Below are 25,177 nucleotides of genomic sequence, written 5' to 3'. Positions count from 1 at the left end.
CTGCAAACAACCACGTTAACAATAAACCCAACGGAGTTCCGGAGCCACTTTTTCGCAAACAAACGGACGAATCAAAACCACGACCCCGAGTCCCGACACACGGCACCGCCGGGCGCCGGCCCCCCTCCTTATTCTCACCGCCCGTGCGCAGCCTGTCACCCCCCGCGGCCCCGCAACCCCAACCCAGCTCATAATTTCCTTCTCCGGCCAACTTAATCAATCTCATCTCTCCGCCTTCCTTCCCCCGCCCCCTCGACGCTTCCCGATATAAACTCTCTCGCCTCGCCCCGCCGCCGCTCCCATCCCGCATCCACAGATCATAACATCGTCCCCCCCACCCCCCCACCCCGTTGAAACCCTAGGTGGCGGCGGCAGCCCGCGGGCATCCATCGATGGAGGACTTCGCGCGCGCGGTGGAGGACGGGCTCAAGCTGTCGAAGCGGCTGGTGCTGCCGGGCGGGCTTCCCCCGCCGCGCCCCCCCACGGGGATGGAGCGGGGCCCCGACGCGGCGGTCTCGCAGCTGCTGCTGCCCACGGCGCCCATGGCCTACGCGGTGGTGTCCGACCCCGGCGCCGTCGACACCCCCGACGTGCCCAGCTACCAGCCCTACGTGTACGGCCGCCTCGACCCGCCCGCGCTGATCCCGCTGCAGATGAAGGAGATCGACCTGGCCGCGGACTGCACGCTCGACGCCGCCGCCGTCACCCTGCGCGCCCGCTGGTGGCTGCACTGCATCACGCGCAGCCGCGAGTGCGACGTCCGCCTCGTCGTGCCCATGGGGGAGCAGGTGAGCCCGATCGGATCCTGCTGCCTGGCTGTCGCCCTTGACGTATTTCGTTTTTATGCCCTGGTGTGTTGTTTGCTTGCTTGCCTCAGTGGGATTCAGTCTGGTGAGGATTAACGTGATTGGCTCTGCACTGTTGTTGGGTCTGTTTGGCTAATGTTTGGCGCATGCACTTTCGGTTGGCAGTTGCTATTCATTTAACACGACTGCTTTGTTGTATTTTGTCATATGCCGTGGCCTGTGATGTTGGAATGCTTGGATGCACTATTTTTGTCAGGTGATCACATAGTAGTACATAATTGCATCTGATATTTACTTGGCGGGGTGTCTAGCAGGATGCTAGTTACTGGCTTTTACCTTTCTCTCCTATGTTTTGATTGGTTTTTGTCTGTCTCAATGTGATTGTCTGCAATCGTTGGCTTGCCCAATACCAAACTCTAGATAACGTCAATAGCTTGGTTCGTAAGCTCTAGACGATTAAGAGGATGCCTTCAGTTATAATAGAATAGTACATTTTAATATCGAACGTTGCTTGCTTGTCCAACGGAAATAATCACTCGAAGGGATAGGTTGGTTACGCAGAGATAACTTGATTTCTATGAAGATGAGACAGTCATGCAAGATGAAAACACACTTGGAATGTACAGGAGATGGTGTATTGTCTTGTTTAGACACGCATATGTTGGATTATCTCATAGAAGTATATCTGATGTTCCTTTAAAAGGTGCTAGAATATACATGACTTGGAAACGAAGATTAATTTGATAGCGCGGCTGGGTTGCTGTTGTTTACTTGCCTTGCAGAATGGGTTGGCAAGGACTTGCACAAGTAAAGTAAAATAACTCAAGCACTTGCTGTAACATTAGATTTTGTTGTAAACAAAACTTTTGTTTTTATCTGACAGTCTGGATGCTTGCATGTAATAATTTGATAGGCACAGCTAACGTGGAAGACTAATTGAGCAATTTTTTATCCATATTTGATATCTCATGTAGTTTTTTTTATTGTCCATCATTAAGAAAAAATACATCAAACATTGCATTAAGTAGTTAGTGTATGTATCTCACAAATATTTTTAATTATACTTTCTGATGGTCTCAACCTAAGAACGGTTTGGCTAATAGGGTTCAATTCTAGGCGCTGAGGTTACTGTTGGAAGAAGATCGTACAATACTCAAGTAATCGAAGTAGAAGACCACACCATGGAGAATATCGGTAAAGCTGATACTGGGGGCTTTCTGAAACCCCATATGTTTTGCTTGACAATACCACAGGTACTTGCTATACACACACATAGGTTTCTAGTCTTCCACTGTCATGTTTGAAGATTTTGGTGAACATATCTTTGCTGATTTTCATTGATATCTTATTTATCAAGGTGGAGGGTGGAGCGGATATCGTAGCCACAATTAGATGGTCTCAGAAGTTGCACTATGACAATGGGCAGATCTCAGTCGACATACCTTTCCGTTTTCCGTACTATGTCAACCCATTACCAAAAGTATTCATGAAGAGGGAGAAAATTCAATTGACTGTGAATAGTGGGTTTAGTAAAGAGGTTTTGTTGCAGGGTACAAGCCACCCGCTGAAGGTAATCAAGTATACCGTATTTCTTAGATACTGTTTTGATATGCATTTGGGAGCCATCAGAAGGATTTATATCTCAATTTCAGGAAAAGGCAAGGCAGGGTGAGAAGTTGTCTTTCTTGCATGAAGCAATTGTTGAGTTTTGGTCGAGCAAAGATTTCACCTTTTCCTACAGTGTGAGTTAATCCTGCTATGATCATGATTAGCTGTACTGCACTAGTTCCTTTGAATGTCTGACCTTCAAGCCATCTTAGAATGATTATCGTTACTAGAGAGAAAAAAGAAGATGATTAGTCATGCTTGCAATACTGCTTCCTATGTGTTTTTTGTGTGTGCCTAATTTGTGTGGATGTGTACAGGTTTACTCTGGTGATTTCTCTGGTAGTATCCTCGTACAGCCTTCAACATCACAGGATTACGATGATAGAGATAGGTTCAGCATTTTTCTCTTACCTGGAAGTGGCAATAGAAAGGTTAGCTGCTTACCTGCTGTCCTTTTGCACTGCCATTGTCCATTTGATATAATGAGACACATCTTCCTCGATTGAGATGTCTGCATTTGGAAAATCTTATTTTTGAAGGCAGGGATCTCATGTAGTAACTTTCCTGATTAAGCTAATGCAACACCACTGTTATCATGGTTACCCTGTTGTGATCATGAAATAGTTCCAATTGCCATTAGATTCTGTTCTCCCGCCCTTGGGAAATGCTGGTAATTGAATATAAAGTGCTAGTTTTGTTATCTTTGATACATTCATCATTGAATTCGCAGGAAATAATATGCGATTTAAGTAGCTTTTTTCATATCAATTTTGGTTTATCAACCTCTCGCTTCGCAAAATATGCCTTTTTGGTGCTTTATCTCATCCCAGCAATCCAAATAGGTCTTCAAAAAGGCAGTTGTGTTTGTTGTTGATACAAGTGGAAGCATGCACGGAAAACCTCTTGAAAATGTGAAGAATGCAGTGTCTACCGCTCTTTCAGAACTCGCGCAAGGAGATTACTTCAACATTGTAACATTCAATGATGAGCTCCATTCGTTCTCATCATGTTTAGAGAAAGTAAATGAGAAAACTACAGCAAGTGCTATTGATTGGATGAACGGAAACTTTGTTGGTGAGGGTGGCACAGATATTATGCATCCTTTGAGTGAGGTATTATTATTTTGCATATGATCTCAATGATATGTGCATACATTATTGTTGATCTCCCACTGTTCTCTTTGTTGTTTCATAACCCCCTACTGTTTTGTTCCTCATGTAAGGCAATGGCATTATTGTCAAGCGTCCATGATGTGCTCCCACAAATCTTTCTTATGACTGATGGATCGGTTGATGATGAACATAACATATGCCAAACTATGAAAACTGAGCTCATCAGCAGAGGACCTAAGTCTCCCCGCATTTCTACTTTTGGACTAGGTAATATTAAGGCGTACCTGCCAGTACACAATTATTGTAGTACCTGAATTCTGGAACTATGTCCAGGCAGTTCTCAGGATTAAAAATGGAAGCTCTTATAAAGCTTATTGGCAGCTGATCATTCGATACGCTTATATTTATTCCTGTGTAAAAGAAAGCTCACAAACGACATAGTATTGTAATTTATTGCCATGTACCGATGTATGTTCTTATAATTTCGTTTGTTCTTTTCATGATTGTTAGGTTTACATTGCAACCATTATTTCTTGCGCATGCTTGCATCAGTTGGCAAGGGGCATTATGATAGTGCACTCGAGACAGGTACTAGACCCCCAGACTGTTTATTTTACCGAATTAGCAATCTTCATGTTGTGCCCTTTGTTCTGTGTATAATATATACCCTTTTCTGTGGCTGAGTATTTATTTGTATATAATTGGAAGTTTTGGTGATGGCCACTATGCAGATATGAAGTATAAATAGTCATCAGTTCAAATTGTTATTAAGACTCCAATTTATATTGTACTGTGCTCTTTGACTCTGATATACAAGATTTATCGAACTCATGTCAGTAAACCTTTATAATAGTACTCCCTCTGTCTGGGTATGTAAGGCCCACACGGAATTTTATGACAAACTTTGATCAAAAATTACATTAGCTATATGAGTTTATTGTGACACAAAAGAGAGATTGTTTGATTCGTATTGGAAAATTCTTTCTAATGGTGTGACTTTTATATACATATCTTGAGTGTTATTTGTATAATTGTTGGTCCAAGTTTGGCACAAAACCAATACAGGCCTTATAAACCCGGACGGAGGTAGTAACATTTTTTTCTTCTGAATTTTGTATCCAGAATCTGTCGAGAGTCGAATACTGAAGTGGTTCAGGAGAGCATCAAATACAATTGTGTCAAACATCTCCATTGATGCTACAAAACATCTTGATGATTTTGAGGTATGTGTATGGTTAATTGCACAACTCTTTTTGTTGTGCCCTGTTTATCTAAAAATCGTAGCGGTGCATATGATTTTAAAACTATGCCTTTAAGGCTTTAACCTTTCTTGGATGCTGTAAATTTCTTAAGCAGTTGTTGCTTGCATCATGTTCCTATTTTAGATAGTTTGGCATCATGTTCCTATCTTAAACAGTTTATCTAAAAATCGTAGTGGTGCATATGATTTTAGATAGTTTGAATGATGATGCTGTAAAAACCTTTCTTGGATGATGATTTGAGGTATGTCTTACATGGCAGTAGGCGCTTTATGTTGTGATACCCTATTTTAGATAGTTTGGATCATTTTTTTCCAGGCATTGTACTCATGCTGCTCTTTTGGGGACCAACTTATTTTGAAGAAACTTTTAAGCTGATGTATCGCTGCCTTATTTGTATGGGTTTGGATGGATTGGAAATGGGGCTAGATTTTGCAAGTATAGCTAGAAAAAATGCCTGATGATCTTATGGTTGACGTTTCTTTTTTCTGTCCAGGTGGATTCTGAATATATTCCAGACATTTCAGCACAGTGTCCTTTATGTGTATCTGGACAATACCGAGGCAAGTTTCCTGAGACAGTTGTAGCGAAGGGCTACTTGGCTGACATGACAGAAATCTCGATTGAACTGAAGGTCCAGCATATAAAGGACACACCTCTTGATGAAGTAAGACACCCAAACTTTATACGTTTTCTTATGAGTCACGAGTTTTGCCACCATTAGGGGACTTGCACAACTTGATTCAATTCTGTGATGATTTAAATCTTGGTTATGGATTTTAGGTTTTGGCGGCACAACAGATTGCTCTTCTCACAGCGAAGGCATGGTTTTCTGCAGACAAACAACTGGAGAGAAAGGTAAGCTGATGTTTTTGACTTCAAATCTCTATTGAATTTTCAGTGCATTGAATTATGTTTATAGAATTAGGAATTTACAGGTTATCCTAGAACGATAACTCATTAACTTGTCACATAATGGTACACGAAGTTGAAGAAGCACCAAAACATGAGCAGTTCCCACTTATCAGTTTTCAGTGAAGGAGTAAAACGGTTGTTTATGGTTTTGAAAAGTAGCTGATATTTTAATCCATCCATTATTTGTTTCTTATATCGATTGTTCTGAATATTGAGTATATTTTGAGTTGTGGCCGTTGCTGCATGCTGTCGTGGTTATAAGTCTCCATTTCATTTATGGCTTGGAGCATGTTCTCCACATAAGTTCTCGGTGGTTTTGCATGTCTTGCATTCTCTGGTTTGAATTCTTTCAATTGATAGTATATAGTTCTTAAATTACTCCTTTTCTTATTTTGCAGGTAATGGATTTAAGCATACAGAATAGCGTTCTTTCTGAGTATACAAGAATGGTTGTACTTCAAACCAATTTGGGTGCAGCACAAAAGGTAGGTTCATACGGATTACTTTCCAGGGTGGAATTTTCTTAGAGTTGTCTCCCATTTATACTGACGTTTTTCGCCAACATAAAAGAACTTACTGAACTTCGTGTACTTGAACAGGGTAAGCAGAAGACAAAAGGACACAAAGGCTCCAATGAGCCACTACGAATCCCTCTTCATGGTCTAAAGCTCGGATTTGGTGACAAAGCCGCCACCAGGGACAATCTCCTCACAGGTTTTGGCGAAGAAAAGCCGCCGGAGACGCTAAAGATATTCAAGAAGGCAGGCGGGTGCTGCGGCCGCCTAGCTGACTGCCTCTGCTGCATGTGCTGCATCAAGGCATGTAACAGGATGAATGACCAGTGCGCCATCATGATGGCACAGATATGTGCGGCACTCTCGTGCCTCGGTTGCTACGAGTGCTGCTCCGAGGTGTGCTGCGGTGGGTCTGAGTCGTAGTGCCGGTCCCAGGCTTGTACATAATAGAGTAAACAGAGCATCTTGCGTGGCATAGCTGTGTAGCTTAAATGCCTGATCAGGAATGAATGATCAGGTGAGTCTTCGTTGTACAACATGTTCGTGAAAATATCAACTTTGGATAGTTCGTGTAAGCTGGCTGGCCTATGTGCAGTTACCGGGCGAAGGAGAATTAGTAAACTAGATTCCCAGAGAAGAGGGTAGAAATTATTTGCAGGAGTATATGATCGCGAAATGCTGTGTACTGAGATGTTTCAGTCTGGCCAACCTTTCGGATAGTACATTTGATTTCGCTTGTGCTCTGAAGTGGTTAATTACTCTCAGTGCACCGAACCGTAGGATATTTCAATCCTGTTTCCTGTTTTTCTTGGCGATAGTAAGTGCACGAGAACTAAGTGAGTATGAGACTAATACACATGCTGCCAAATTTCTCTTGAATTCGTTGGCAGCTGGAGAGGGGGCGGTGGGAGCCGGCAAGGCACGGTGGCAGAGAAGGGTGGTCGAGATAGTGTTTTGTTTGCGGTGTGCTCCAGTGGAGCAGTCATTCGCCGGTGATACCACGATGAGCTTAGGAAGTCGCTGCAAAGTAACTAGGCACATGTAGGTGCTGAATGAGCTAAAGCTCTTGTTGAATGGAAGCATTCAGGTAGAGACATTAAGCTTAGCAGTTAGCAAGATTAGAGTACGGAGTACTACTACATAAGATACTCCAAGGAGGTACTAAATGAGCTAGCTCAGCGGTGCAGCCAATCAGAGGCCATCCATTCACATGGCACCGACGCGATCCAAGGCGCCAAGTGTCACGACCGGACCAGACCACCTCATGTCGGGCTGACACCTGTTTGTTTAATGACAGGTTCCTCGCCGTCTCCTCCTAAATTAAGGACCACCATTAGCCATCTGATTAATAATTAGCGAGCGCGATTAGTTTGGTCGCCACGAGGCGGCCTAAATACCGGAGGGTATATAGTGGGCCTAATTAAGTGAGAGGAGGGACGAGCCCGATCTCCCACGAACGCGCGAGGGTTAAACTAGGGGCCGGATGGCTGGGTCCGTGCGAGCCCACGTAGCCGCCGCCCCGATCTGGCTCGGTATATCTACTGGTGCCACGTGGGCAGCTTCGGTTCGAGGGCTAGCTCTTGCTGCTCTCGGCCGGGCACCTGATGCCGGTGGACCTGCAGGTGGTACCACTACGGTAGAAACCTGCTCCGACAAAGGCAAAAGCCCCCCGAAAAAAAGACAGAACAGCTTATTTGCCGGCAAAGAATATATGCACAAAAAAGTTGTCCGCCCAGCCTGATCGAGGGTCAACCAGGCGCACCCGGAAACACAACGACCAGGTCGGGCCACATTTATTCTTTACCAAGCCCACAAACCGGACCCACAAGACAAGCGAGGGGAAGCGAAGGGCCCACTAGGCGGGCGAGAGAGAGGAGCATTGGCAGCACAAGTCAATCGGAAGTTAGCACAACACGGTCGTAAATTGGCGAGGTGGGACAGTGCGAAGGCAGCACGCCCGTTAAGGTTCCGGCCGAGCGGGCTAGGCCCATTTTGCTCTCTTTGTCGGAGGCGGGCCGCCGGCAAACCGTTTTCTTTTCTTTTTCCTCCGCGCGCGGTAGGGTCGTTTGAATTTGAGGGCGGGATTTTTTTGGTATCCCTTTGCCGATGGCTGACCGCCGGCAAAGTGGGTCCATATTTTTTCCCCGCCCTCGCCGTCTCGCCCGCTGTTAAGTGTGCGCGGGGGCCCACGTGCATGCATTCTTTGCCATGGGGTTCCCTTTGCCGGGGGCTTCCCACGCTCTTTGCGGTGGGGCGCTATTTGCCGACGGCCTGTGTTGTCCTTTGCCGGCCATCTTTTTCTCGGCCCACGATATATCGGTAGTTTTGCCGACGGCGCGATAGAAAGCCGCCAGCAAAGGCCGTTGCCGCCGGCATCGCCATGTTTTCTGGTAGTGTATATATTCAGGGTGCTGCAATACATATACACGCACACAAACTGGAGCTCGAAACCTGCAGGTGGTATATATTCAGGGTGCTGCAATACATATACACGCCAACATTAGTGAAGCTCGAAGATTGATAGCCTTGCAGTTCATGCAACCTCCTCCACCGACACTGAAAAGGTAACAATTCCCCTAAAACAAAACTGTGCAAGTAAGGGCATGTACAATGGTTGATAAGACAGACTTTTTATGTGTTACACGTCATATTGAAAAGACAACAAATCAAATTGTACAATAAATAATCTCTTAGTGTCATATCTTACAACTAATGTTTAGATGAATAAAATTAATTAACTAAATGTTAAGAAAAGGTGAAATCTAACACAACGTAAATTTTTCCTTTTTTTTTGCCTTATCATTCTTACGAAGGGATCATCTCTTAGCTAAGAGAAGCCTCATGCCTTTCTTCGTTCCTCTCTCTTTCAAGCCAGCAATTATCCTACGTGGCATCGTTAAGAAAAAGTTGACGTCACTCCATTGCACACGCCCTAACAAATAACAAGTCAGAAAGTTGCGGACTTTTTCCTGAACTCGCGCTGCTCGGTTGGCGGCACGAGTTGTGTAAATTCACCTAACTGCTACGGAAATTTTAAACAAAACAGTGTACATAACCAAAGGGAAATTTTGGCACTCGCGCTGCTCGGTTGGCGGCACGGGAAGTATTGATCAGAGAATAATGGGATAAGTTAATTGGATGTACAAAAAGGATTTGGTGGCTCAGAAGGACATCACATTGGCTTCTTATGTGATGTGGAACATCTGGAAAGAGCGGAACCGAAGAACATTTGAAGGGGGAAAATTGTAACTGCATAATCTGTGGAATCTGATCAGAGATGAGAATGACAAGTTCAATAGGGCATTTGTTAGACGGAGAGAATGTACAGCCGAGCCACTGTTTGTAGCGTCGGCTTTTTTTCCAGAGTTTTTTCGTCTTTCCTGTAAATATGCATTTTGACTGTTTTTCCCTCTTTACAATGCAATGACAGAGCTCATGTCCTTCAAGTAAAAAAGCGCAGAACTTTTTTTTTTAGTATGACAACCTTAGTTGGCTACAAATGGTAAAATAGTGAAAAACTACCGTACAAACTGGATTATCCTAATCCGCCATTACACATCCTCATAAACTCCCACCTCGTGGCGGTGACTCCTCGGCAACAGCACAGTATTTGCTCGGGCATTTCGTCTTTCATCTCGATCAAAATTTACCGCGCTGCATTTTCCTTTCAAGTATACTCACATACGGTCCTAATCAACCGTTTCAACTTAGATAGTGGCCCTTTGTCCTTTTCCCATTAAACAGGCATACATGTAAGCCTATCACTGGGTGCAATTTGGCCACTGTGTACACTGTGTACCCCCACATTCTTCCCACATTCTCACTGACCCGGCCCTATTTAATTCCCCAGGGGTAGGGGACCCTTGCTGCATCTAAGATCGATCACTCCCCCTGCCCCCTTTTTACTAGAGATTAGCTAGACGCGCTAGCTCTCAAGCTTAGTTTCCTCCCGATGCTTGCAGCAGTGGCAGCGTTACCGGTGTCCTCGCTGATGCCCAGCCTGCAGATCAGGGCACCTGCAAAAACCTGAAACTGACAACAGCTTCTTCTTCGCCTTTTCTAGCTCGTGGCATTGCGCAAGTTTTGCGGGGTCTGATTAAGCCGTGTTCTAAAGAGAAGCCAGCGGTCAGTGCTTGGAGAAAGGGTTGATGGGGGTACGTATAAGCTCGATCTTCGTCTCTGCATATTTTGTTAATTCTTCGCCATCTTCCACGATCGTGTTTCGTGTGTGTTCTTCAGTAGTTTCCGGAGTAATGTATAGCTGACGCTGCCTGTCTCGTTTTGTAGATCATTAACTGGGTGCAAAATCGCCTCAACGCCAAGCAAGAGAAGAAGCGGCCGCCCGCCGCCGCCGCCGTGGGCTCGAGTCGCGGTGAGTGATCCCCTTTTCGTTCATTCCCGTGTATATACAGTTTCAGCTCTAATCAGCTGACTTACGTGTACGCGTGCAATGCATGCATGGTCTTGATCATTTGACGTATATAGATGCTCCGGTCCGGCCAGAGAGCTGCCGCGAGGAGATCAATGGCGCCGGCGCCGGAAATGACTGGAGCCTGCTCTCCATCGGCACGCTCGGCAACGAGCCGGAACCGCCACCGGCGATGCCGGATCAGGTTCCAGACTTCACGATCGATGAGGTGAAGAAGCTGCAGGAGGCGCTGAACAAGCTGCTCCGGCGCGCCAAGTCCAAGTCCAGCGCCCGCGGCTCCACCGCAGGCTCCACCGCCGGCGCCGGAGACGAAGACCCTAACCAGCTGCCGCTCGACAGGTTCCTCAACTGCCCCTCCAGCCTCGAGGTGGACCGCAGCCTCTCGCTCAGGCTGCAGGGCGGCGGCGGCCAGAACGGCGAGTTCTCGCCCGACACGCAGATCATTCTCACCAAGGCCAGGGAGCTCCTCGTCGGCACCAACGCCGGCGCCGGCGCCATCAAGCAGAAGAGCTTCAAGTTCCTGCTCAAGAAGATGTTCGCCTGCCGCGGAGGCTTTGCGCCGGCCCCGACTCTCAAGGATCCGGTCGAGACTAGGTTGGAGAAGGTAATTGATGTTACAGCTCATTTGGTACCACTCATTTCATTTCATTTGGTAGGATTCCGTTTGGTTGAATTTGAAATCCAAATTCAAAAATCATGTTTGTCTACCATATGGATTTGTAGAATTAGAGACAATTATATATCAATGATGGCTACTAAAGATGAACCGTGGTTAGTTATAGCGTCATTCCAAACTGAATTCCTATATCCAATTCCGTGCCATCCAAACAAGTTGATTTTTAAAATGGCCCAAATGATGGATGCCGAATGAACTGTTTATGTCCAGTTATCAGGATCTCAGTGTCGCCATTCTGTATATAATTGCAGTTTAACCGTGTCATATTTGTGGTCGATATCATGCAAATTAACTTGTCTTTTTGCTGCATATTATTTGTCGTATGTGTAGTTGTTCAAGACGATGCTTCAGAAGAAGATGAGCGCGAGGCCGAGCAACGCGGCATCATCGTCGAGGAAGTACTACCTGGAGGACAAGCCGATGGGGAAGATCCGGATGGATCGTTTCCCCGACGAGGATGAGGATGACAACGGAGAGGATGATATCTTCAAGTGGGACAAAACAGATTCAGATTGTAAGTTGCATTAACATTCAAACGACTCATAGTACCATGCAAGGAAAGTTGCACAAGTTCTTTCAGCAGTAGGACAGTAGGGCATGAGCTGAGACGCGTGTAATTGATATTGTTCTTTTTCTTGCAGTCATTGTCCTTGAGGTGTAGCGAGAGATCAGGTACAAGGTCAAGATCATTATGATTTGGAGAAGGTAAGCTACGGAAGTCATGTGCATACCCTACGTGTTAGTAGTACATTGGACTCCATGCACCGACAGTTCACCCAGAAGCTCAACGGTGTGGTTTGTTTGCAGATAATTAAGCGTGTATGTGATAGGGACATGGGTGCCATGCATAATAAACCCTACATGTTGACTGCTGATCGAGTTGAATGGCGAATGAGGATGATGGCCGGAATGCACCAGGAGGGTGTACCGCTGAATGAAGCTCAAACATCAGCGAAGAACAAGATTAATCTGAGCTAGCTGCTGTTCATAGGAGAAATTAATTTCCAGCTTAGTTCGTCTTGCTTCCCCTACTCCTTCCTCTCAGACGCGAGATATATATTCATATATGTTCCACATATACTCCTCCTATATAATTCCTTGTCATACTGTGGGATCGATACAAGAAGATTCAGTAATTAATCAGTGAAGTGAACCTTAGTTCATGTTCTTGTTTAATGTTTAATCAATGTGTGGTGGTCAATTTCAAGAACATGGTGTGATGAAGTGCCCCATGATCGAGTGTGCAGAAACGGTACTTCAACTAGGGTTCTCGGAACAAGGTAAAAGCCGAGAATGGAAAGTCCCAGCGTGGAGCTGGGGGTGCATCGATCCCAAATCATCTCCATCGGCATTTGGATCAGAGGCAGCAGCTTCTCGGCCGGCACATCCGTGTGTGTTTGTGCCCAAGTCTGGAAAAAAAGGTACACATGAGTGGGTGCCAAGCAACACTGTGCACCTTTGGCAAAGGCCGATGTGCCCTTGAATATGAGTTCACTGCATTTGCATTTTGCATCATGCATGAGGTCAATATACTCACTCATTCCTTTTTGTTTCCCCCCAACTCAAGAGCTCAACCTAATGAGGAAAGGAGAGCAATTAATTCACTTATGTGTGGCTCTCACAAGTCTAAATGTGGATCGAAAGTGGGCTCCTTGCGCCAGCCGGGTCTCGAACTCGAGACCTCTTGGCTCTGAGATAGTTTACCCAAAAGCTAAATCGATGAAAAAAAGAAGACAATTCAGTTGTACTTCAAAAAACAGTCATTGTGAGGTTTTGTTTATCCCCTTCGTCCGCAAATAAATGTACTCCTAGGTTTGTCTTAAGTCAAAGATATTAAAGTTTGTTCGCAAATAAGTGCTTCTAGGTTTGTACTTCTAAGACTTCTAGGTTTGTCCTAGGTTAGACCTCTTGCTAAAATTCCTATGAAATTGGAGCATAGGAAAGCAATCCATGGGAATTTTGAAAGATCAATTCCCTTGAAACAAAGAGTCTCTGTAGAAAATTTCCTATGGGCTAAAATCGTACAAATATCCTCCATATTTCCTTCGATTTTATTAAGATGCCCTTCATCTGCGTAAGCACAATACTAAATTATCATTTTCTTTTATCGTAGTACTTGAACCAAGATTACTAAATAAAATATTTCCACATTTCCATCAGACGAATCAACATTAACCACGCTGTGACTTTCACGTACGCACACGGCTAGCCTTACAAGCAATACGCAAAATACAGTACTCTTTCAATCTGTCTCGACACATCTGGTGGTCTTTGACTCTTGGCTAGTTAGTTAAGGAAGGGTCCTAGGGATCCACCACGCACGCACAGGAGAGAACGAGATGAGTTAAACCAGGAGCCTGGCCTGACCTGACAGAGCAATATACGTATATAGTTTGCTTATCATCTGATATTTTTATCAGGCAGGAGTATTTTTTTCCGCCTGGCTGGGCGAGAATGTCTGGACAGGGCGTGGCAAAGGGGCACTCATGATTCGCCATTGGCGGATCGGGGTGGCTGCATGGATCCCCGCATAAAATAGGATTGCTCTAGAAGAAGGTTGGAAGCACCGAGAAGCTGCTGCCGCGATGTGGTCCCCCTGAACCCCGTGTCGCTTTTCGCGTATCTAGCTATCAGCCCCCGAGCGTCCGTGCGTGCTATCTATCGCGGTGCGGCTGGTCAACTCGTCTGATCGACGGACGGATGGCGATCCGGCGTATCTGCGGTGGATCGTTTCAGATGCTCTCCGACGATCGAGATCGGGATCTCTTGTTTGGGAATCGGTAGCACAAGGTCCAGCGGTGGCACGGTCAGGTTTTATTTGCAGCACTGGGCACTTGGTTTTTTTACCTATTCCTTGATCACAAGACTTGTAGATCATTGATGCCCGTGAGCAGATAGTTTTTTTTAGTTTTTTGAGAGAACGTGAGCAGATAGTTAAGGTGAGATTGTCGCGTCTTCTGGATTATCTCCACCGTGTCCCAGCATTGCCTACTTTGGCCCTGTTTGAAATAGAAAATACAACAATCCAAGCAAGCTTTGCTGGTTTCCAGGTTTCAGGGAAAACTGAATCTTCCGTCCAGCCCACAAAGCTCGACGAAAAGCAGCTTGCTAGCGGCCCACAAAAGCTCGCCAAAAACAACCTGGAACTGGAAGTTTGACATTTGGGCTAGGGGAGAGATCCGACATAAATTGGGCGGGTAGCTCTTTTTCAAGGAACGGGAAGCTTTATCCGGTACACAAAACAAATGTGATCCGGAGATAAAATCAAACATCCAAACATGCCTATCTTCCCGTCGTCCGTGAACAAAAATGGCCTCCTGCACCAAGCAATCAGAAGGCAACAATAATCTCCCTGATGTTCAGATCAGCAGCAAACGAGAGAAGACAAAAATAGAGCGGCGGGCAAAAACCGCCATCTGAGTACAAAAGATTATGCAGATTCAGGGGCAGAGGAGAGGGTTGGTGAGGAGAGCCAGGGAAACCAGGCGCTCCACACGACGGAAACAGATTGGTTGCAACATGGGATACCAGCAAAACGGGAGACACAAATAAATAGCAACAGAGATCGTCTTGTACAAAGTGCACATATGGTAGTAACAGTACCACTACAATCTCAACTCGACCTAAATTCCAAAAACATGACATGGAACTGCTTAGCCAATACCAGGATGATCATAGCAACGGGAAAAAAACTATTGATATATTATGCCACTGCATAGTCCATCGACTGTCATTGCTTACTTCCGGAACATTTCTGCAATATAACAGGTTCATCAAAGTTAGTCTGAAGCCAGCATGATAAATGTGCAAATGTATATTTAACAACGAACAAGAACTTGTTTTCTTTATTGCAACAAAAAAAAACAGGATGGTATATAGGAAATGGACAGAAGACAGCTACTAGTCATATCATAACCCGAATATAAACAAACTATAGATAGAGCAAAAAATTAAAGGAGCAGCCACGCAAGGCAAAGCAACTTACAGATTTTGTTGAAGGCAACGATATCACAGCTCTGAATGTACTCATTTGCTGGCTCGACGCAAAGGTGGTCCTCAATAAGAGTGTCAACAGAGACAAGGTCATCAATAATTGTCATCATGATTTGCAGTTTTTTGATGCCATATCCAACTGGCATGAGCTTGGCTGCGCAGGATGAAAAATATTAAATGTTAGAACAAAAACAAGTAAATAAGCAAGAAGAAAACAGATGTAAAGCAAAACTTCACTGGTACAAAACATCTAAAGAGCGTAGTGACATACAGGCACCCCAGAGTAGGCCCTCCATCTTGACGCTCCTCACAGCTTCCTCGAGCTTGGCCATGTCGGTCTCATCATCCCACGGTTTGACATCAAGCAAAACTGAGGACTTCCCAGCTGACAGAAACAAAAAGGACCAAGTTAGTACACATACTGAGTTCCAAGTTTGAGAGCACAAAACAATAGCTTCAACAATAGCACATTAGGACAAACAAATGTAGATGCTATGTCAAACAAAATGAGACAAACCCAAAAGAAAGTACGAGTTAGTAATCATACAGAATTTTGAAATTTGAAAGCACGAAACAATAGCTTCAACAACACAGTATTAGGACTAAGCGTTATAAACGGAGAGCAACAAATCAGAGAAAGCGAAGAGTGCAGTATAACATACATTCTTTCTTCTTGCCAGAAGCCTTAACTTTGGCAGCACGTTCCTCAGCTGCCTTCTTCTCCTCTTCAGTCTCCTCACCAAAAAGGTCAACATCGTCATCATCATCATCATCAGCTGCAGGGGCCTGGAATAACAAGAGATACGCTGTTATATTTGTGATAATTCAAGACATTAAACAACAAAAAAGTGAAATAATATCTGGCCACAAGAACAAATTCAGCCAACATCACAACTATGAGTATACAGAAATTACAACAGTATCCAAAATAGGAAGTAATGATTGTGACCTTTACCTCAGAGACGTCAGGAGTTGAGACTTCAGGCACAACTGATGACTCGACCTTGACACCTTGACCAGGTGCAGTAACTCCGCTGATCATAAATAGATCATAATGCATAATTCACATTACTTTCATGTGACAAGTGGGAATAAAAAAAGGCTGTTCTGAATTAAAATTAGCTTGAGTGCATACCTCAGCTTTAGAAGTGCATCAATGTGATTGTACCATCTTACAACATTGGTGTACTTCGAGGGAGGAGCCACCGAAAATGCAGAATACACACCCATGTCATCCTTGGAAGCTTGGTATCTACAATAAACTTATTACAGGGTAAGACGTTGCAACAAATACAGCCATTCGGTAAACAGGGTGGCATGAAACACATACCCACTGATGTAGCTGCGGGAGAGCAGGTAATCATTGAGCTTCTTCAGGCCTGCCTCAGAGTTAACATTGGAGAAGGATGCCGCCATCGCGCCTCAAAAAATGTCACAGGTGATCTATAGGCACAGAAGAGAATGGCATAAGAACTAGCCACAAAACCAAATCATGGTATCAGCTGATCAATGAGCAATAAACAACGAAACTGCAAAAGGATATTAAGAGCAATGGTAAGAAAAGAAAGTAACACCAAACAACTCTAAATCCTGCTACGAAGAAACCTTGTTTTCGGTGAGTCAAAACAATTGACATGCTGCACAAATCAGATACACCCACAAGTCTGCGGTGCATTGTAAACAATTTGTAACCGAGGCAAAATTATACAGTTCTACAAACGAATCTCCCACAAGTCCGCGGTGCATTGTAAACCAACTAGGTATAGATAAACAAACATGCAAGTCACAAATAATCCAAGTTCGCGATCCTTTGAGAATAGAAGCGGTTATACAGTGCATGGCAAGCTAGTGATCAACTTCACTGACGCAGGAACATGCAATAGTCTAATTTATTTCACTAGACATTCATAAGTAGCTAGAAAATATAAAACTCTGGACTGATCTAAGGGAAGGAAAACTAGTCTTGCAAAGTCTAATACCATATCGGATCTCAGGGACAAAACACGCGATGCATCTACACCCCAGGCGGCCGATTTCTAAGATCTGCCGAAACAAAACATTGAATTGCCCTCCTTCGCCTCCAGATCACACCAAAACATCGTAAATTCAGATGAAATTTATACATACGGCTGATAAATGAAGAACTAAAACCATGCGTATCGGCGCGCGAACAGATCGAAGATGCAACAGCATAACTAGCCGCGAAGAGATTGAAGATGGGAAAGCATAATTACCCGCGGATCTGCGTAACGAGGCGAGGCGGAAAGGGAGGGGAGAAGGGTTTTGGTACCTCGAGGTAGCGAGACGAACGCTGGAGGAAGCGAAGGTTGAAGACGGCGGCGCACGAGAGGGGTGTTCCTGGAGTGGGGTTTGGTTTGTTAAAAAGGGAGAGAAGGGTGGTGGCGTGCCTGCAGTTGGATCTGCATCTGACGGTTGCGATTTGTGCTGCCGGGTAGTTTGCCCTAGATGGATGGTTGCCTGCCACTGGCGCTGGTATGTGGGCCGCATGGAATCCTCCATGTGAGAACCCAACTAGACGGCTCGTGTTGATACGGCCCAATATCCATTTCCCACCTGTCAGGGGGATTGTTACACCAATTTATTAGGTTCAACTCCGCCTAAAAGACGGATCAATTTAGGCTAGACTTGAAAGTTGAAATGTGCCATGCTCAAATTATTTTACTCGACGTCAGTTAACTATGCAAATCCACGTCGGTTAATTCGGAACGGAGGGAATACAATTTATTGTAAAAAAATGTTAGCTAAATGAAATAATATTAAAAAGGGATTAGAAAAAGAAAAAAATAGATTATCAAACTCAGCGTGAACGGCTAGAGAGAAGAGTACACAAAGACACGCACGCATTTGTACAAACAACTTATATGAGCTGCGTTCAAAAGTATCCCCTCTGCATCGATTCATAGTACGCTTTTGCTGTTCAATTTTAACTGACACCGTGACACGAGTGAAACGTGCAAACAATTTACATGAGCTACACGCCTACACCTTGCCATTCGTCATTTCCCCGTGCTAATCGAACTCGGGAGCACAACAACAACGCCACACGACTCGGCTTAACGAATTCATTCATTTCAGACCCCCGACTAAACTCGTTTCCCCTCTTGGCCGGACATGGCATAGACGCCGCCGGAGTCCGTCCTGAGTATGATCTTGGCGTCGTCGTCCCGCGTCACGTAGCACGCCCAGCTGCCCACGTACGAGAGCGGCCCGGCCACCCTGACCAGCGGCAGCTTCTCCTCCTCTTCCACGCCGTCGTCATCGCCACGGAAGACGCCGGCGTCGTCTGCGAACCTGGAGGCGGAGTCGTGGGAGGGCGCCCACAGCAGGCAGACGGCGCAGAGCAGCGCGAAGGAGATGAGCTGCCACACCGCCGGGATCACCCACGCCACGCGCCACCGCTCCTCGCCCTCCGTCCACCTGAAGTGCGCCTCGAACGCCGCCCACCCCAGCGACACCGCCGCCGCGATCGTCACCGCGGTCCCGAACCTCCGGTACGTGTCCAGCAGCCTCGCCGTCTTGGACCGCCTCGCCCTCAGCCTGCGGAGGGTACGGGACAGCGAGACGAATATCAAGCAGATGAAGGTTGAGTCGAGGACGGCGACGGGGAGCGCGAGGAGGAATAGGATCGTCTTCCCCGAAGCCGGCGAGTAGTGATCATGGTCGTCGCTGACGGCCCCGACGTGCTGGACGACCTCGAGCGTCTCGGACGCCGCGAAGTAGGCCGCCCCGAGCGCGGCCACCCTGATGCCGACGCCTCCGCGGAGCGTGGGCCGGGCCGCGCCGTAGCCCATGGCGACCAGGAGCGCGAGCACGCGGGAGACGGCCCGGCGTGACGCCGAGGCAGTGGCGGCCCAGAAGGTTGTGGCCGGCGGGCGGACGCCGGACGCGCCGAACTCCGCGAGGTCGAGGTACCAGGCGGTGACTTCGACCATGCCGAGCGCGATGGCGAGCGTCAGGAGGTTCTGGACGGGGGCCACCTCGCGCCAGTGGTGCGCGTAGCGGAGGAACCAGAAGGCGGCGAGGGCGGCGAAGGCCAGCGACATGGCGCCGTAGAAGGTCTCCAGCGGGGCCATCCTGCCCGGCAGGTACCCGCCGCGCCCGTTCTTCCAGATCGTCTTCCCAACGGCCACGGCCGCGAGCGAGGCGTGGCAGTGGACGAAGCGGAGGTTGTACATGCCGGTGCGGGGAACCGGGATGGTCTCGTCGGGGAAGGAGGCCTCCAGGGCGCCTGGGAGGAAGGACGCGGAGAGCACCTTCGGCGAGCTGCTGTTCGCGTTGTTGGGCGCGCGGTGCGCGAGGACGAGCGAGCCCTCGGTGCACGCGCCGCGGCGCGCCATGGCCGGCGTGCAGCAGAGCTCGCGCCGCGGCGAGCCGGAACCGGAGCCGGGGACGGCGGCGGCGGCTCCGATGGCGTCGCGGTCGGCCGCCTCGAAGAGGACCGCGGTGACCGTGGCCGTGCGGTTGCCGTCGTCCTCCGCCGCCGCCGCGGACTCCGGCGTCCGCCTGAAGGCCACCTTCTCGAATCTGCGCCGACAAATTGATGTCACATGAGCAATTCATTAACTTAACTTAATAGCCGAAGTTCAGGCAATCAGACGTACCGGATGAAGGAGTCCGCGGAGGGGGAGAAGTAGATGCCCTCGCTGCCGCCGTTGAGGACGAAGGCGTTGCCCACGGCCGCGAACCGCTCGCCCGCGTATCCGTGCACGGACGCGTCGGCGCACAGGAGCCCGCACAACAAACACAAGGCGGACACCGCGTGACGCCTCAGGGACAGGGAGGAAGACATTGGCGCCATTGGCATCGATACAGAGCTTGTGTGCTAGCTCGTGGCGTTTACTAGTACTAGTGGTGACAGAGCGTGGAGTAGGATCTCGGGGAGTGGAGGAGTGTGGAGTGGAAGGAGAACGAACGGAAGCGACGACTTTGGACGTGGAGTGGAGACCGGAGGAGGAAGGAAGAAGAAAGAGTATGTGTTAGGTCCACGCCCAAACCCCCTCTTGACCGGCAAACGGAGGGCGAAATGAAAACAGTGACAGGGTTTGATGGAATTAGGCAGCGGTGCACGACGAACCGGAGCGGAAAGGACAAGTTATTAGTTAGTGGAACCAAAAATTTGAGGAAAGATTTGCCATGCAATTCCTCGCGTTCATGACGTTCTCCTTTTGCTTTTTTTGGAATTCGGGGCTACTCCTCGCGTTCACATGATCTCGCTGTTAAAATGAACAGAATTGCCTCGTGGAAAGTCTGCAAGTATATATCACTCAATAATCTTGAGGCCTCTCACTGGACTCCCAAGTGTTGTCTCTTTCTGTATCTTTAATTTCAGTCTCTTTATATCGCCTCTTGTAGAGTATAATTAATGTTGAAATATAATCTCTTAAATGCAGCGTGCATTGTCTTTTAATGTTTGCATCGGAAAAAAAGTTGCTATTAAAGATTTGTTAAAAGAGAATTAATGTCTTCGCGATGGTTTTCGTAAAGAGACAATATCCTATGCTCTTAGCATGAGACACGGTTTGCTCCTCTTTTCTCATTAACTATTTGTCATGTAGATAAAAACCTTTACTATTGGTATACTGTAGATGATTAACAGATGACGTTACCTGAGAGCACTACTTCGAGCTCGCTTTGAGACGAGACAGAAGCTAATAATAGATGCTAGCGTGTGATCTGTAGGAAAATGATTAATGATGTGCATAGTTTTATCTTTATCTTGTTGATCAGGTCATATCTAGTACTCTGTAGCATGTAGTGCGATCATCTTCGTACTTAGAGCAAGAGATGGATAGAAGACCTCGGGAGAGTAAAGTCTTGCCAATATGAAGTTTCTCTGTTTACTCGTGTGTTACGTGTGGCCTGCTCGAGCGTACGAAGCGCGAGAGGGCGCAGAGTCAACTTATCGACGTTACCCCGATCGATCTCCACCACTGCTTGATCCTAGGAGTACGAGTGAAGCTAATTGCAGTGAAGGTACTCCTTCAGGTTCTTCCTGATCTCGATCGTATTAATTAGTAATTAAGCTAGTTTTGCTTGCCTTGTTAGTTCACAGTCGTCCCCCGAACCCAATCCCTTATCACTTAACATAGATGATTAATAGATGACGCTACGTGAGAGCATTGAGAGAGCCTTGTTGACAAGGGACGGAGAAAAGGGCCCCCCCCCCCCCCCCAAAAAAAAATAAGATATTTCATCCCGCCTCGCCATGCCAATGCTCTTCAAGCTGTCCACCCGCAAGAACAGATCCCTTGCTGACGCCATTCGAAATGAGCGTTGTATTAAGGACCTCCAAGGCAAGGTCTCATCGCCAAACCTCCATGAATTCGTCGAGCTCTGGACCAGAGTTAACATGCTCTCCCTTCGGCCTGGGAGAGATGAGTTCAGATCGAAGTTCGCCGCGTTGGGTGTCTACTCGGCGTCATCGGCATACACGATGCAGTTCACTGGCACTATTCCTTCGAGCCTCCGTACGGACATCTGGGCAATCAAGGCCCCTTCCAAATGTAAGTTCTTCTTGTGGCTCCTCGAGAAGCAACGCCTGCTCACAGCCGATGTCCTCCTCTGCCACGGGTGGCCAAACTCCTACTTTTGCCAGTTCTGTTGCCGCAACTTCGAGACGGCCTGCCACATTTGTTTCGAGTGCCCATGGGTTCGTCGCATCTGGGAGGCGATCAGCACCAAATTACAGGTCCCCTCGCTTTGCCCTAGCTCTTGGCGATCGCACTGCGCCCCGTTTCCCTGGTTCCAAGACCTATCGCGTGGTGATGCGAGGAATGCAGGCCGGCGCAAAACCCTGGCGCTTATCACTCTCTGGAAGCTCTCGCTCGAGCGCAACAGACGCATCTTCCAGGAGACCGACCTCTAGCCGGGCTAGCTGACTCGACGAATCCTTGACTCCATCGACTTATGGACAATTGCTAGCAAAAGACCTTTCATGACACAAGAGTAGTCCTTAGCTTCTTCCGCCTTTTCTTTTCCTTTTTTCCTTGTGTTTTTTCTTTTTCTGCTCATCTCGAGCTTGCATTGCAACTTTTTCTCATTTTACTTAGTAGTTATTTATCCGATCCCAAATTATTGCTGTTGCTTTAGTACAAATTTGAACTGCAATAATTTAAGATCGGAGGAAGTACTAATTAGCTCATTAAAAATCACTTAAAATAAATGGAGTATCTGATCCCCCCCTAATCCCAACTTGTTGATCAGTCATATATAGGAGCATGTAGTACGGTCATCTTGGTACTTACAGCAAAGAGATGGATAGAAGACCTCGGGGAGAGTTAAGTTTCGCCAATATGAAGTTTTTTTGTTTACCCGCGTGTTACATGTGGCTTGTGGCTGGGGTTTGGAAACCACGTGCCCGCATTCCTATTTCCTGAAATACTAATTGTGTGAGATTAACGAGGACACATACAAATCAACGCAGATTTAGTCCTATTAAAGTTTCACTGTCTTTTTTTGAAGCCCTACTCGAGCTGGCTCATCCCTGCTTACAGAGTACGGGATGGAAAACAGAATCCTCTGTCTTCTTTAGGGCTCGTTTGGTAGCCCAGTTTTCCGGAGGGATCCCAGGCCTTTCCCTGGGTGAGAAATCCGCGGGCAAATTTGACCCGGTGCAGCCCACGGGCGTGTTTGGCGGCCCATGACGGGGGAGGTATCCCTGCTTTTTCCACAGCCCTCCCACGGGGGAAATTTCCACGACCGACGACGTCGGGAAGAAATCTCCGGCTCGCTCTCGCGAAGCGTTGCCGCCTTACTCCGGCGACCTTATATTCCACCTCCACCGTCATTATTAATTGAGACTATATTTGTTTCTTGTTTCATGCTGTTTGAATGAATGTGTTCTACAAATTTCTTGTACCAATTTTCTATCCAATAATGTAGCAATGGCCAAAGAAGCATCAAGGACATCCAGGAACCACACTTATGAGAGAGGACTTGTCGATACATTACTCGACCACAACGTTCCTAAGTACAAAGGTCAGAATGGATGGACTCCTGAAGGTTGGAAAACTATGGCTGATAAATTCAACCAAAAGTTCCCGTTAGCTCGTTTCACAAAGCAGCAGATTCAAGAGAAGGAAAAAGAGCTGAAAGGAAACTACGAGGCAGTTCGAGACGCTAGGAAGCAAAGTGGAGTAGGCTGGAACGAATCCCTTTGTATGATCATTGCTGAACCAGATATCTGGGAGAACAAACTGGTGAAGGTAATTACCTTTCAGTTTCTTTGGAAAAAAAAACGTGCAACGCCAATGCTAACCATATCTTATTGTTGCATTCAATAGGACTTTCCCAAGGTGAAAAAGTTCCGCTCGAAGCCATTTACTCTCTTCAATTCACTGTGTTCGCTATATGAAGGTAAAATTGTCTCATAAATTTTTGTTGTAGCTTTCTTCTCCATACAAATGCAACCTGTAGTGAACTAATATTTTTATTTTGACTTCTTTCTTCTTATTTGGAGTAGGTAGTGTCGCCACAGGAGATCTGAACTTTGTCTCAGTTCAGCAGGTGGCTCAACATGTGGATCTAACAACTGATCCAGTTTCCCCCACAGTCTCCTCTGCCAATCATCATGAAAGCTTAAACCCTTTTTCATATACTAGTTTGGATGGTCACATGTCCTCTACTGACTTGCATGGCCCAGAGGCATCAAGAAGAGAAGATGCTGAACCTACAACATCTGCGCTCAAAGAAGAACCTCCAGAAAGGAGAAAACAAAGTCAAGTTGCTGTGGTGCTTGAAGAATACTTGGACTTCAGGAAGAAGCAATCTATGAAATTCATTGAAGAGATCAAGGAACCAAAGCCAGATGAGAAGTTTTCAATTGCAGCATGTGTGTCTACACTAGAAGAAATGGAAGGCTTAACAGATTGGGAGAAAGGAAAGGCGTTGCGGCTTTTCAAGTGCTAGCAGAATCGTGAAATTTTCATTAATACCAAGGTCGCAAGTGTTCGCATTTGTTGGTTGAAAGAAGAAATTGATGCAGCAAGAACATAAGGTACGCTATTGATTAAGCCGAAAAGTTTCCGATTGCGAAATGTCAAGATATTTTTTTTGTTATTGCTGTCAAGATATTCACTTCCATTTGCTATGCTGCTTCATGTGTTAGCTTTGGTTATGATACTGCCATTAGCTTTCCCTGGATTTAGTTAGCCCAAATCATATATTTAACTCTAGCATTTGAGGAAGAGATTTGTCAACACGAAGCAGTCTTCTTCTAACATGATTCTGCATTACATAGCTGATGCTTGTGCCTGTTATATACTTGCTTGTAGCTGATGGTTTTGCATTATGCCATGGTAATGGGCACCACAAAACGGCATGTGCCATGGTCTAAATTTTCTTTTGATTTTCTGCTGGGAGCCTTTTATGATCAGAGGGGTAACACTTTCGTCAAGCTCTTTAGCCGTTATCTTTATGAGCTAGAAGCTGATAAGAGGGGTAACACTTTCATCATTGCCATCCATTGCTTGTAGCTGATGGTTCTGCATTCCTCATGCTGATTTTTTGTTTTTCATTTTTACTAGAAGTTTTATTACTTGTTCTGCTATCTATGGTCAGCTTTTGTTTTGTGAAATCAAGCTGTAGTTTATGGTCAATCTGATGCCATGCCATACTTAGCTGAATACAAGGTTCTAAAGTTATTAGATAGTGTCATACTGGCATGCCTTTCTCTTGGATGTTTTTTAATTGCTACCTACACCTAAGTGCAAGTCAGATTTGTTTAGAAGCTACAGTACCAGTTTTTCAACTTAGCCATATATCCTGATTTTTGCTATGTATTTTTAATCATGCTGTCATGTAGTCCTAAAGTGTTGTGTAGGTTAGTTTTTTTTTCTTGAAACC

General features: G+C 46.3%; 5 protein-coding genes across 6 annotated transcripts; 3 read left to right on the top strand and 2 right to left on the bottom strand.

The window, feature by feature from the left end:
* The first annotated feature begins 332 nt into the window (after positions 1–332).
* LOC100843408 lies at positions 333–6,948 on the top strand. The gene is made up of 13 exons (XM_010237360.3): positions 333–788; positions 1,910–2,059; positions 2,164–2,376; positions 2,459–2,548; positions 2,732–2,845; positions 3,257–3,526; positions 3,637–3,793; positions 4,037–4,114; positions 4,649–4,749; positions 5,282–5,452; positions 5,569–5,643; positions 6,099–6,185; positions 6,300–6,948. Exons 1-13 carry the CDS (start codon positions 393–395, stop codon positions 6,636–6,638), a joined length of 2,241 nt encoding a protein of 746 aa, XP_010235662.1. The 5' UTR covers positions 333–392; the 3' UTR covers positions 6,639–6,948.
* Positions 6,949–10,096: 3,148 nt separating this feature from the next.
* Positions 10,097–12,503, top strand: LOC100842803. The gene is made up of 6 exons (XM_003559917.2): positions 10,097–10,369; positions 10,503–10,587; positions 10,701–11,248; positions 11,651–11,834; positions 11,962–12,025; positions 12,128–12,503. Exons 1-5 carry the CDS (start codon positions 10,364–10,366, stop codon positions 11,979–11,981), a joined length of 843 nt encoding a protein of 280 aa, XP_003559965.1. The 5' UTR covers positions 10,097–10,363; the 3' UTR covers positions 11,982–12,025; positions 12,128–12,503.
* A 2,342-nt stretch (positions 12,504–14,845) lies between these two features.
* LOC100829465 (elongation factor 1-delta 1) lies at positions 14,846–17,760 on the bottom strand. Of its 2 annotated transcripts, none has more exons than XM_003562654.4 (8): positions 17,604–17,760; positions 16,644–16,756; positions 16,449–16,565; positions 16,269–16,347; positions 15,976–16,099; positions 15,585–15,698; positions 15,306–15,467; positions 14,846–15,074 (listed from the first exon to the last, which is right to left on the bottom strand). In XM_003562654.4, coding segments are annotated over exons 2-8 (684 nt in total). In that variant the 5' UTR covers positions 16,730–16,756; positions 17,604–17,760; the 3' UTR covers positions 14,846–15,072. The 2 variants fall into 2 exon arrangements, with proteins under 2 accessions (XP_003562702.1, XP_010235652.1); XM_010237350.1 differs by lacking the exon at positions 17,604–17,760 and adding an exon at positions 17,548–17,566.
* Positions 17,761–18,177: 417 nt separating this feature from the next.
* LOC100842495 (transmembrane protein 87A) lies at positions 18,178–20,138 on the bottom strand. Its single transcript, XM_003559916.3, has 2 exons — positions 19,936–20,138; positions 18,178–19,858 (listed from the first exon to the last, which is right to left on the bottom strand). Exons 1-2 carry the CDS (start codon positions 20,136–20,138, stop codon positions 18,418–18,420), a joined length of 1,644 nt encoding a protein of 547 aa, XP_003559964.2. The 3' UTR covers positions 18,178–18,417.
* A 3,079-nt stretch (positions 20,139–23,217) lies between these two features.
* LOC100842185 lies at positions 23,218–24,241 on the top strand. Its single transcript, XM_010231306.1, has 3 exons — positions 23,218–23,538; positions 23,617–23,689; positions 23,796–24,241. Exons 1-3 carry the CDS (start codon positions 23,218–23,220, stop codon positions 24,239–24,241), a joined length of 840 nt encoding a protein of 279 aa, XP_010229608.1.
* The last annotated feature ends 936 nt before the right edge of the window (positions 24,242–25,177 follow it).

The sequence above is a fragment of the Brachypodium distachyon genome, chromosome 1 (genome assembly GCF_000005505.3).
Source record: "Brachypodium distachyon strain Bd21 chromosome 1, Brachypodium_distachyon_v3.0, whole genome shotgun sequence".
Classification (NCBI taxonomy): domain Eukaryota; kingdom Viridiplantae; phylum Streptophyta; class Magnoliopsida; order Poales; family Poaceae; genus Brachypodium; species Brachypodium distachyon.
This window is presented reverse-complemented; position numbering and strand designations above follow the sequence as displayed.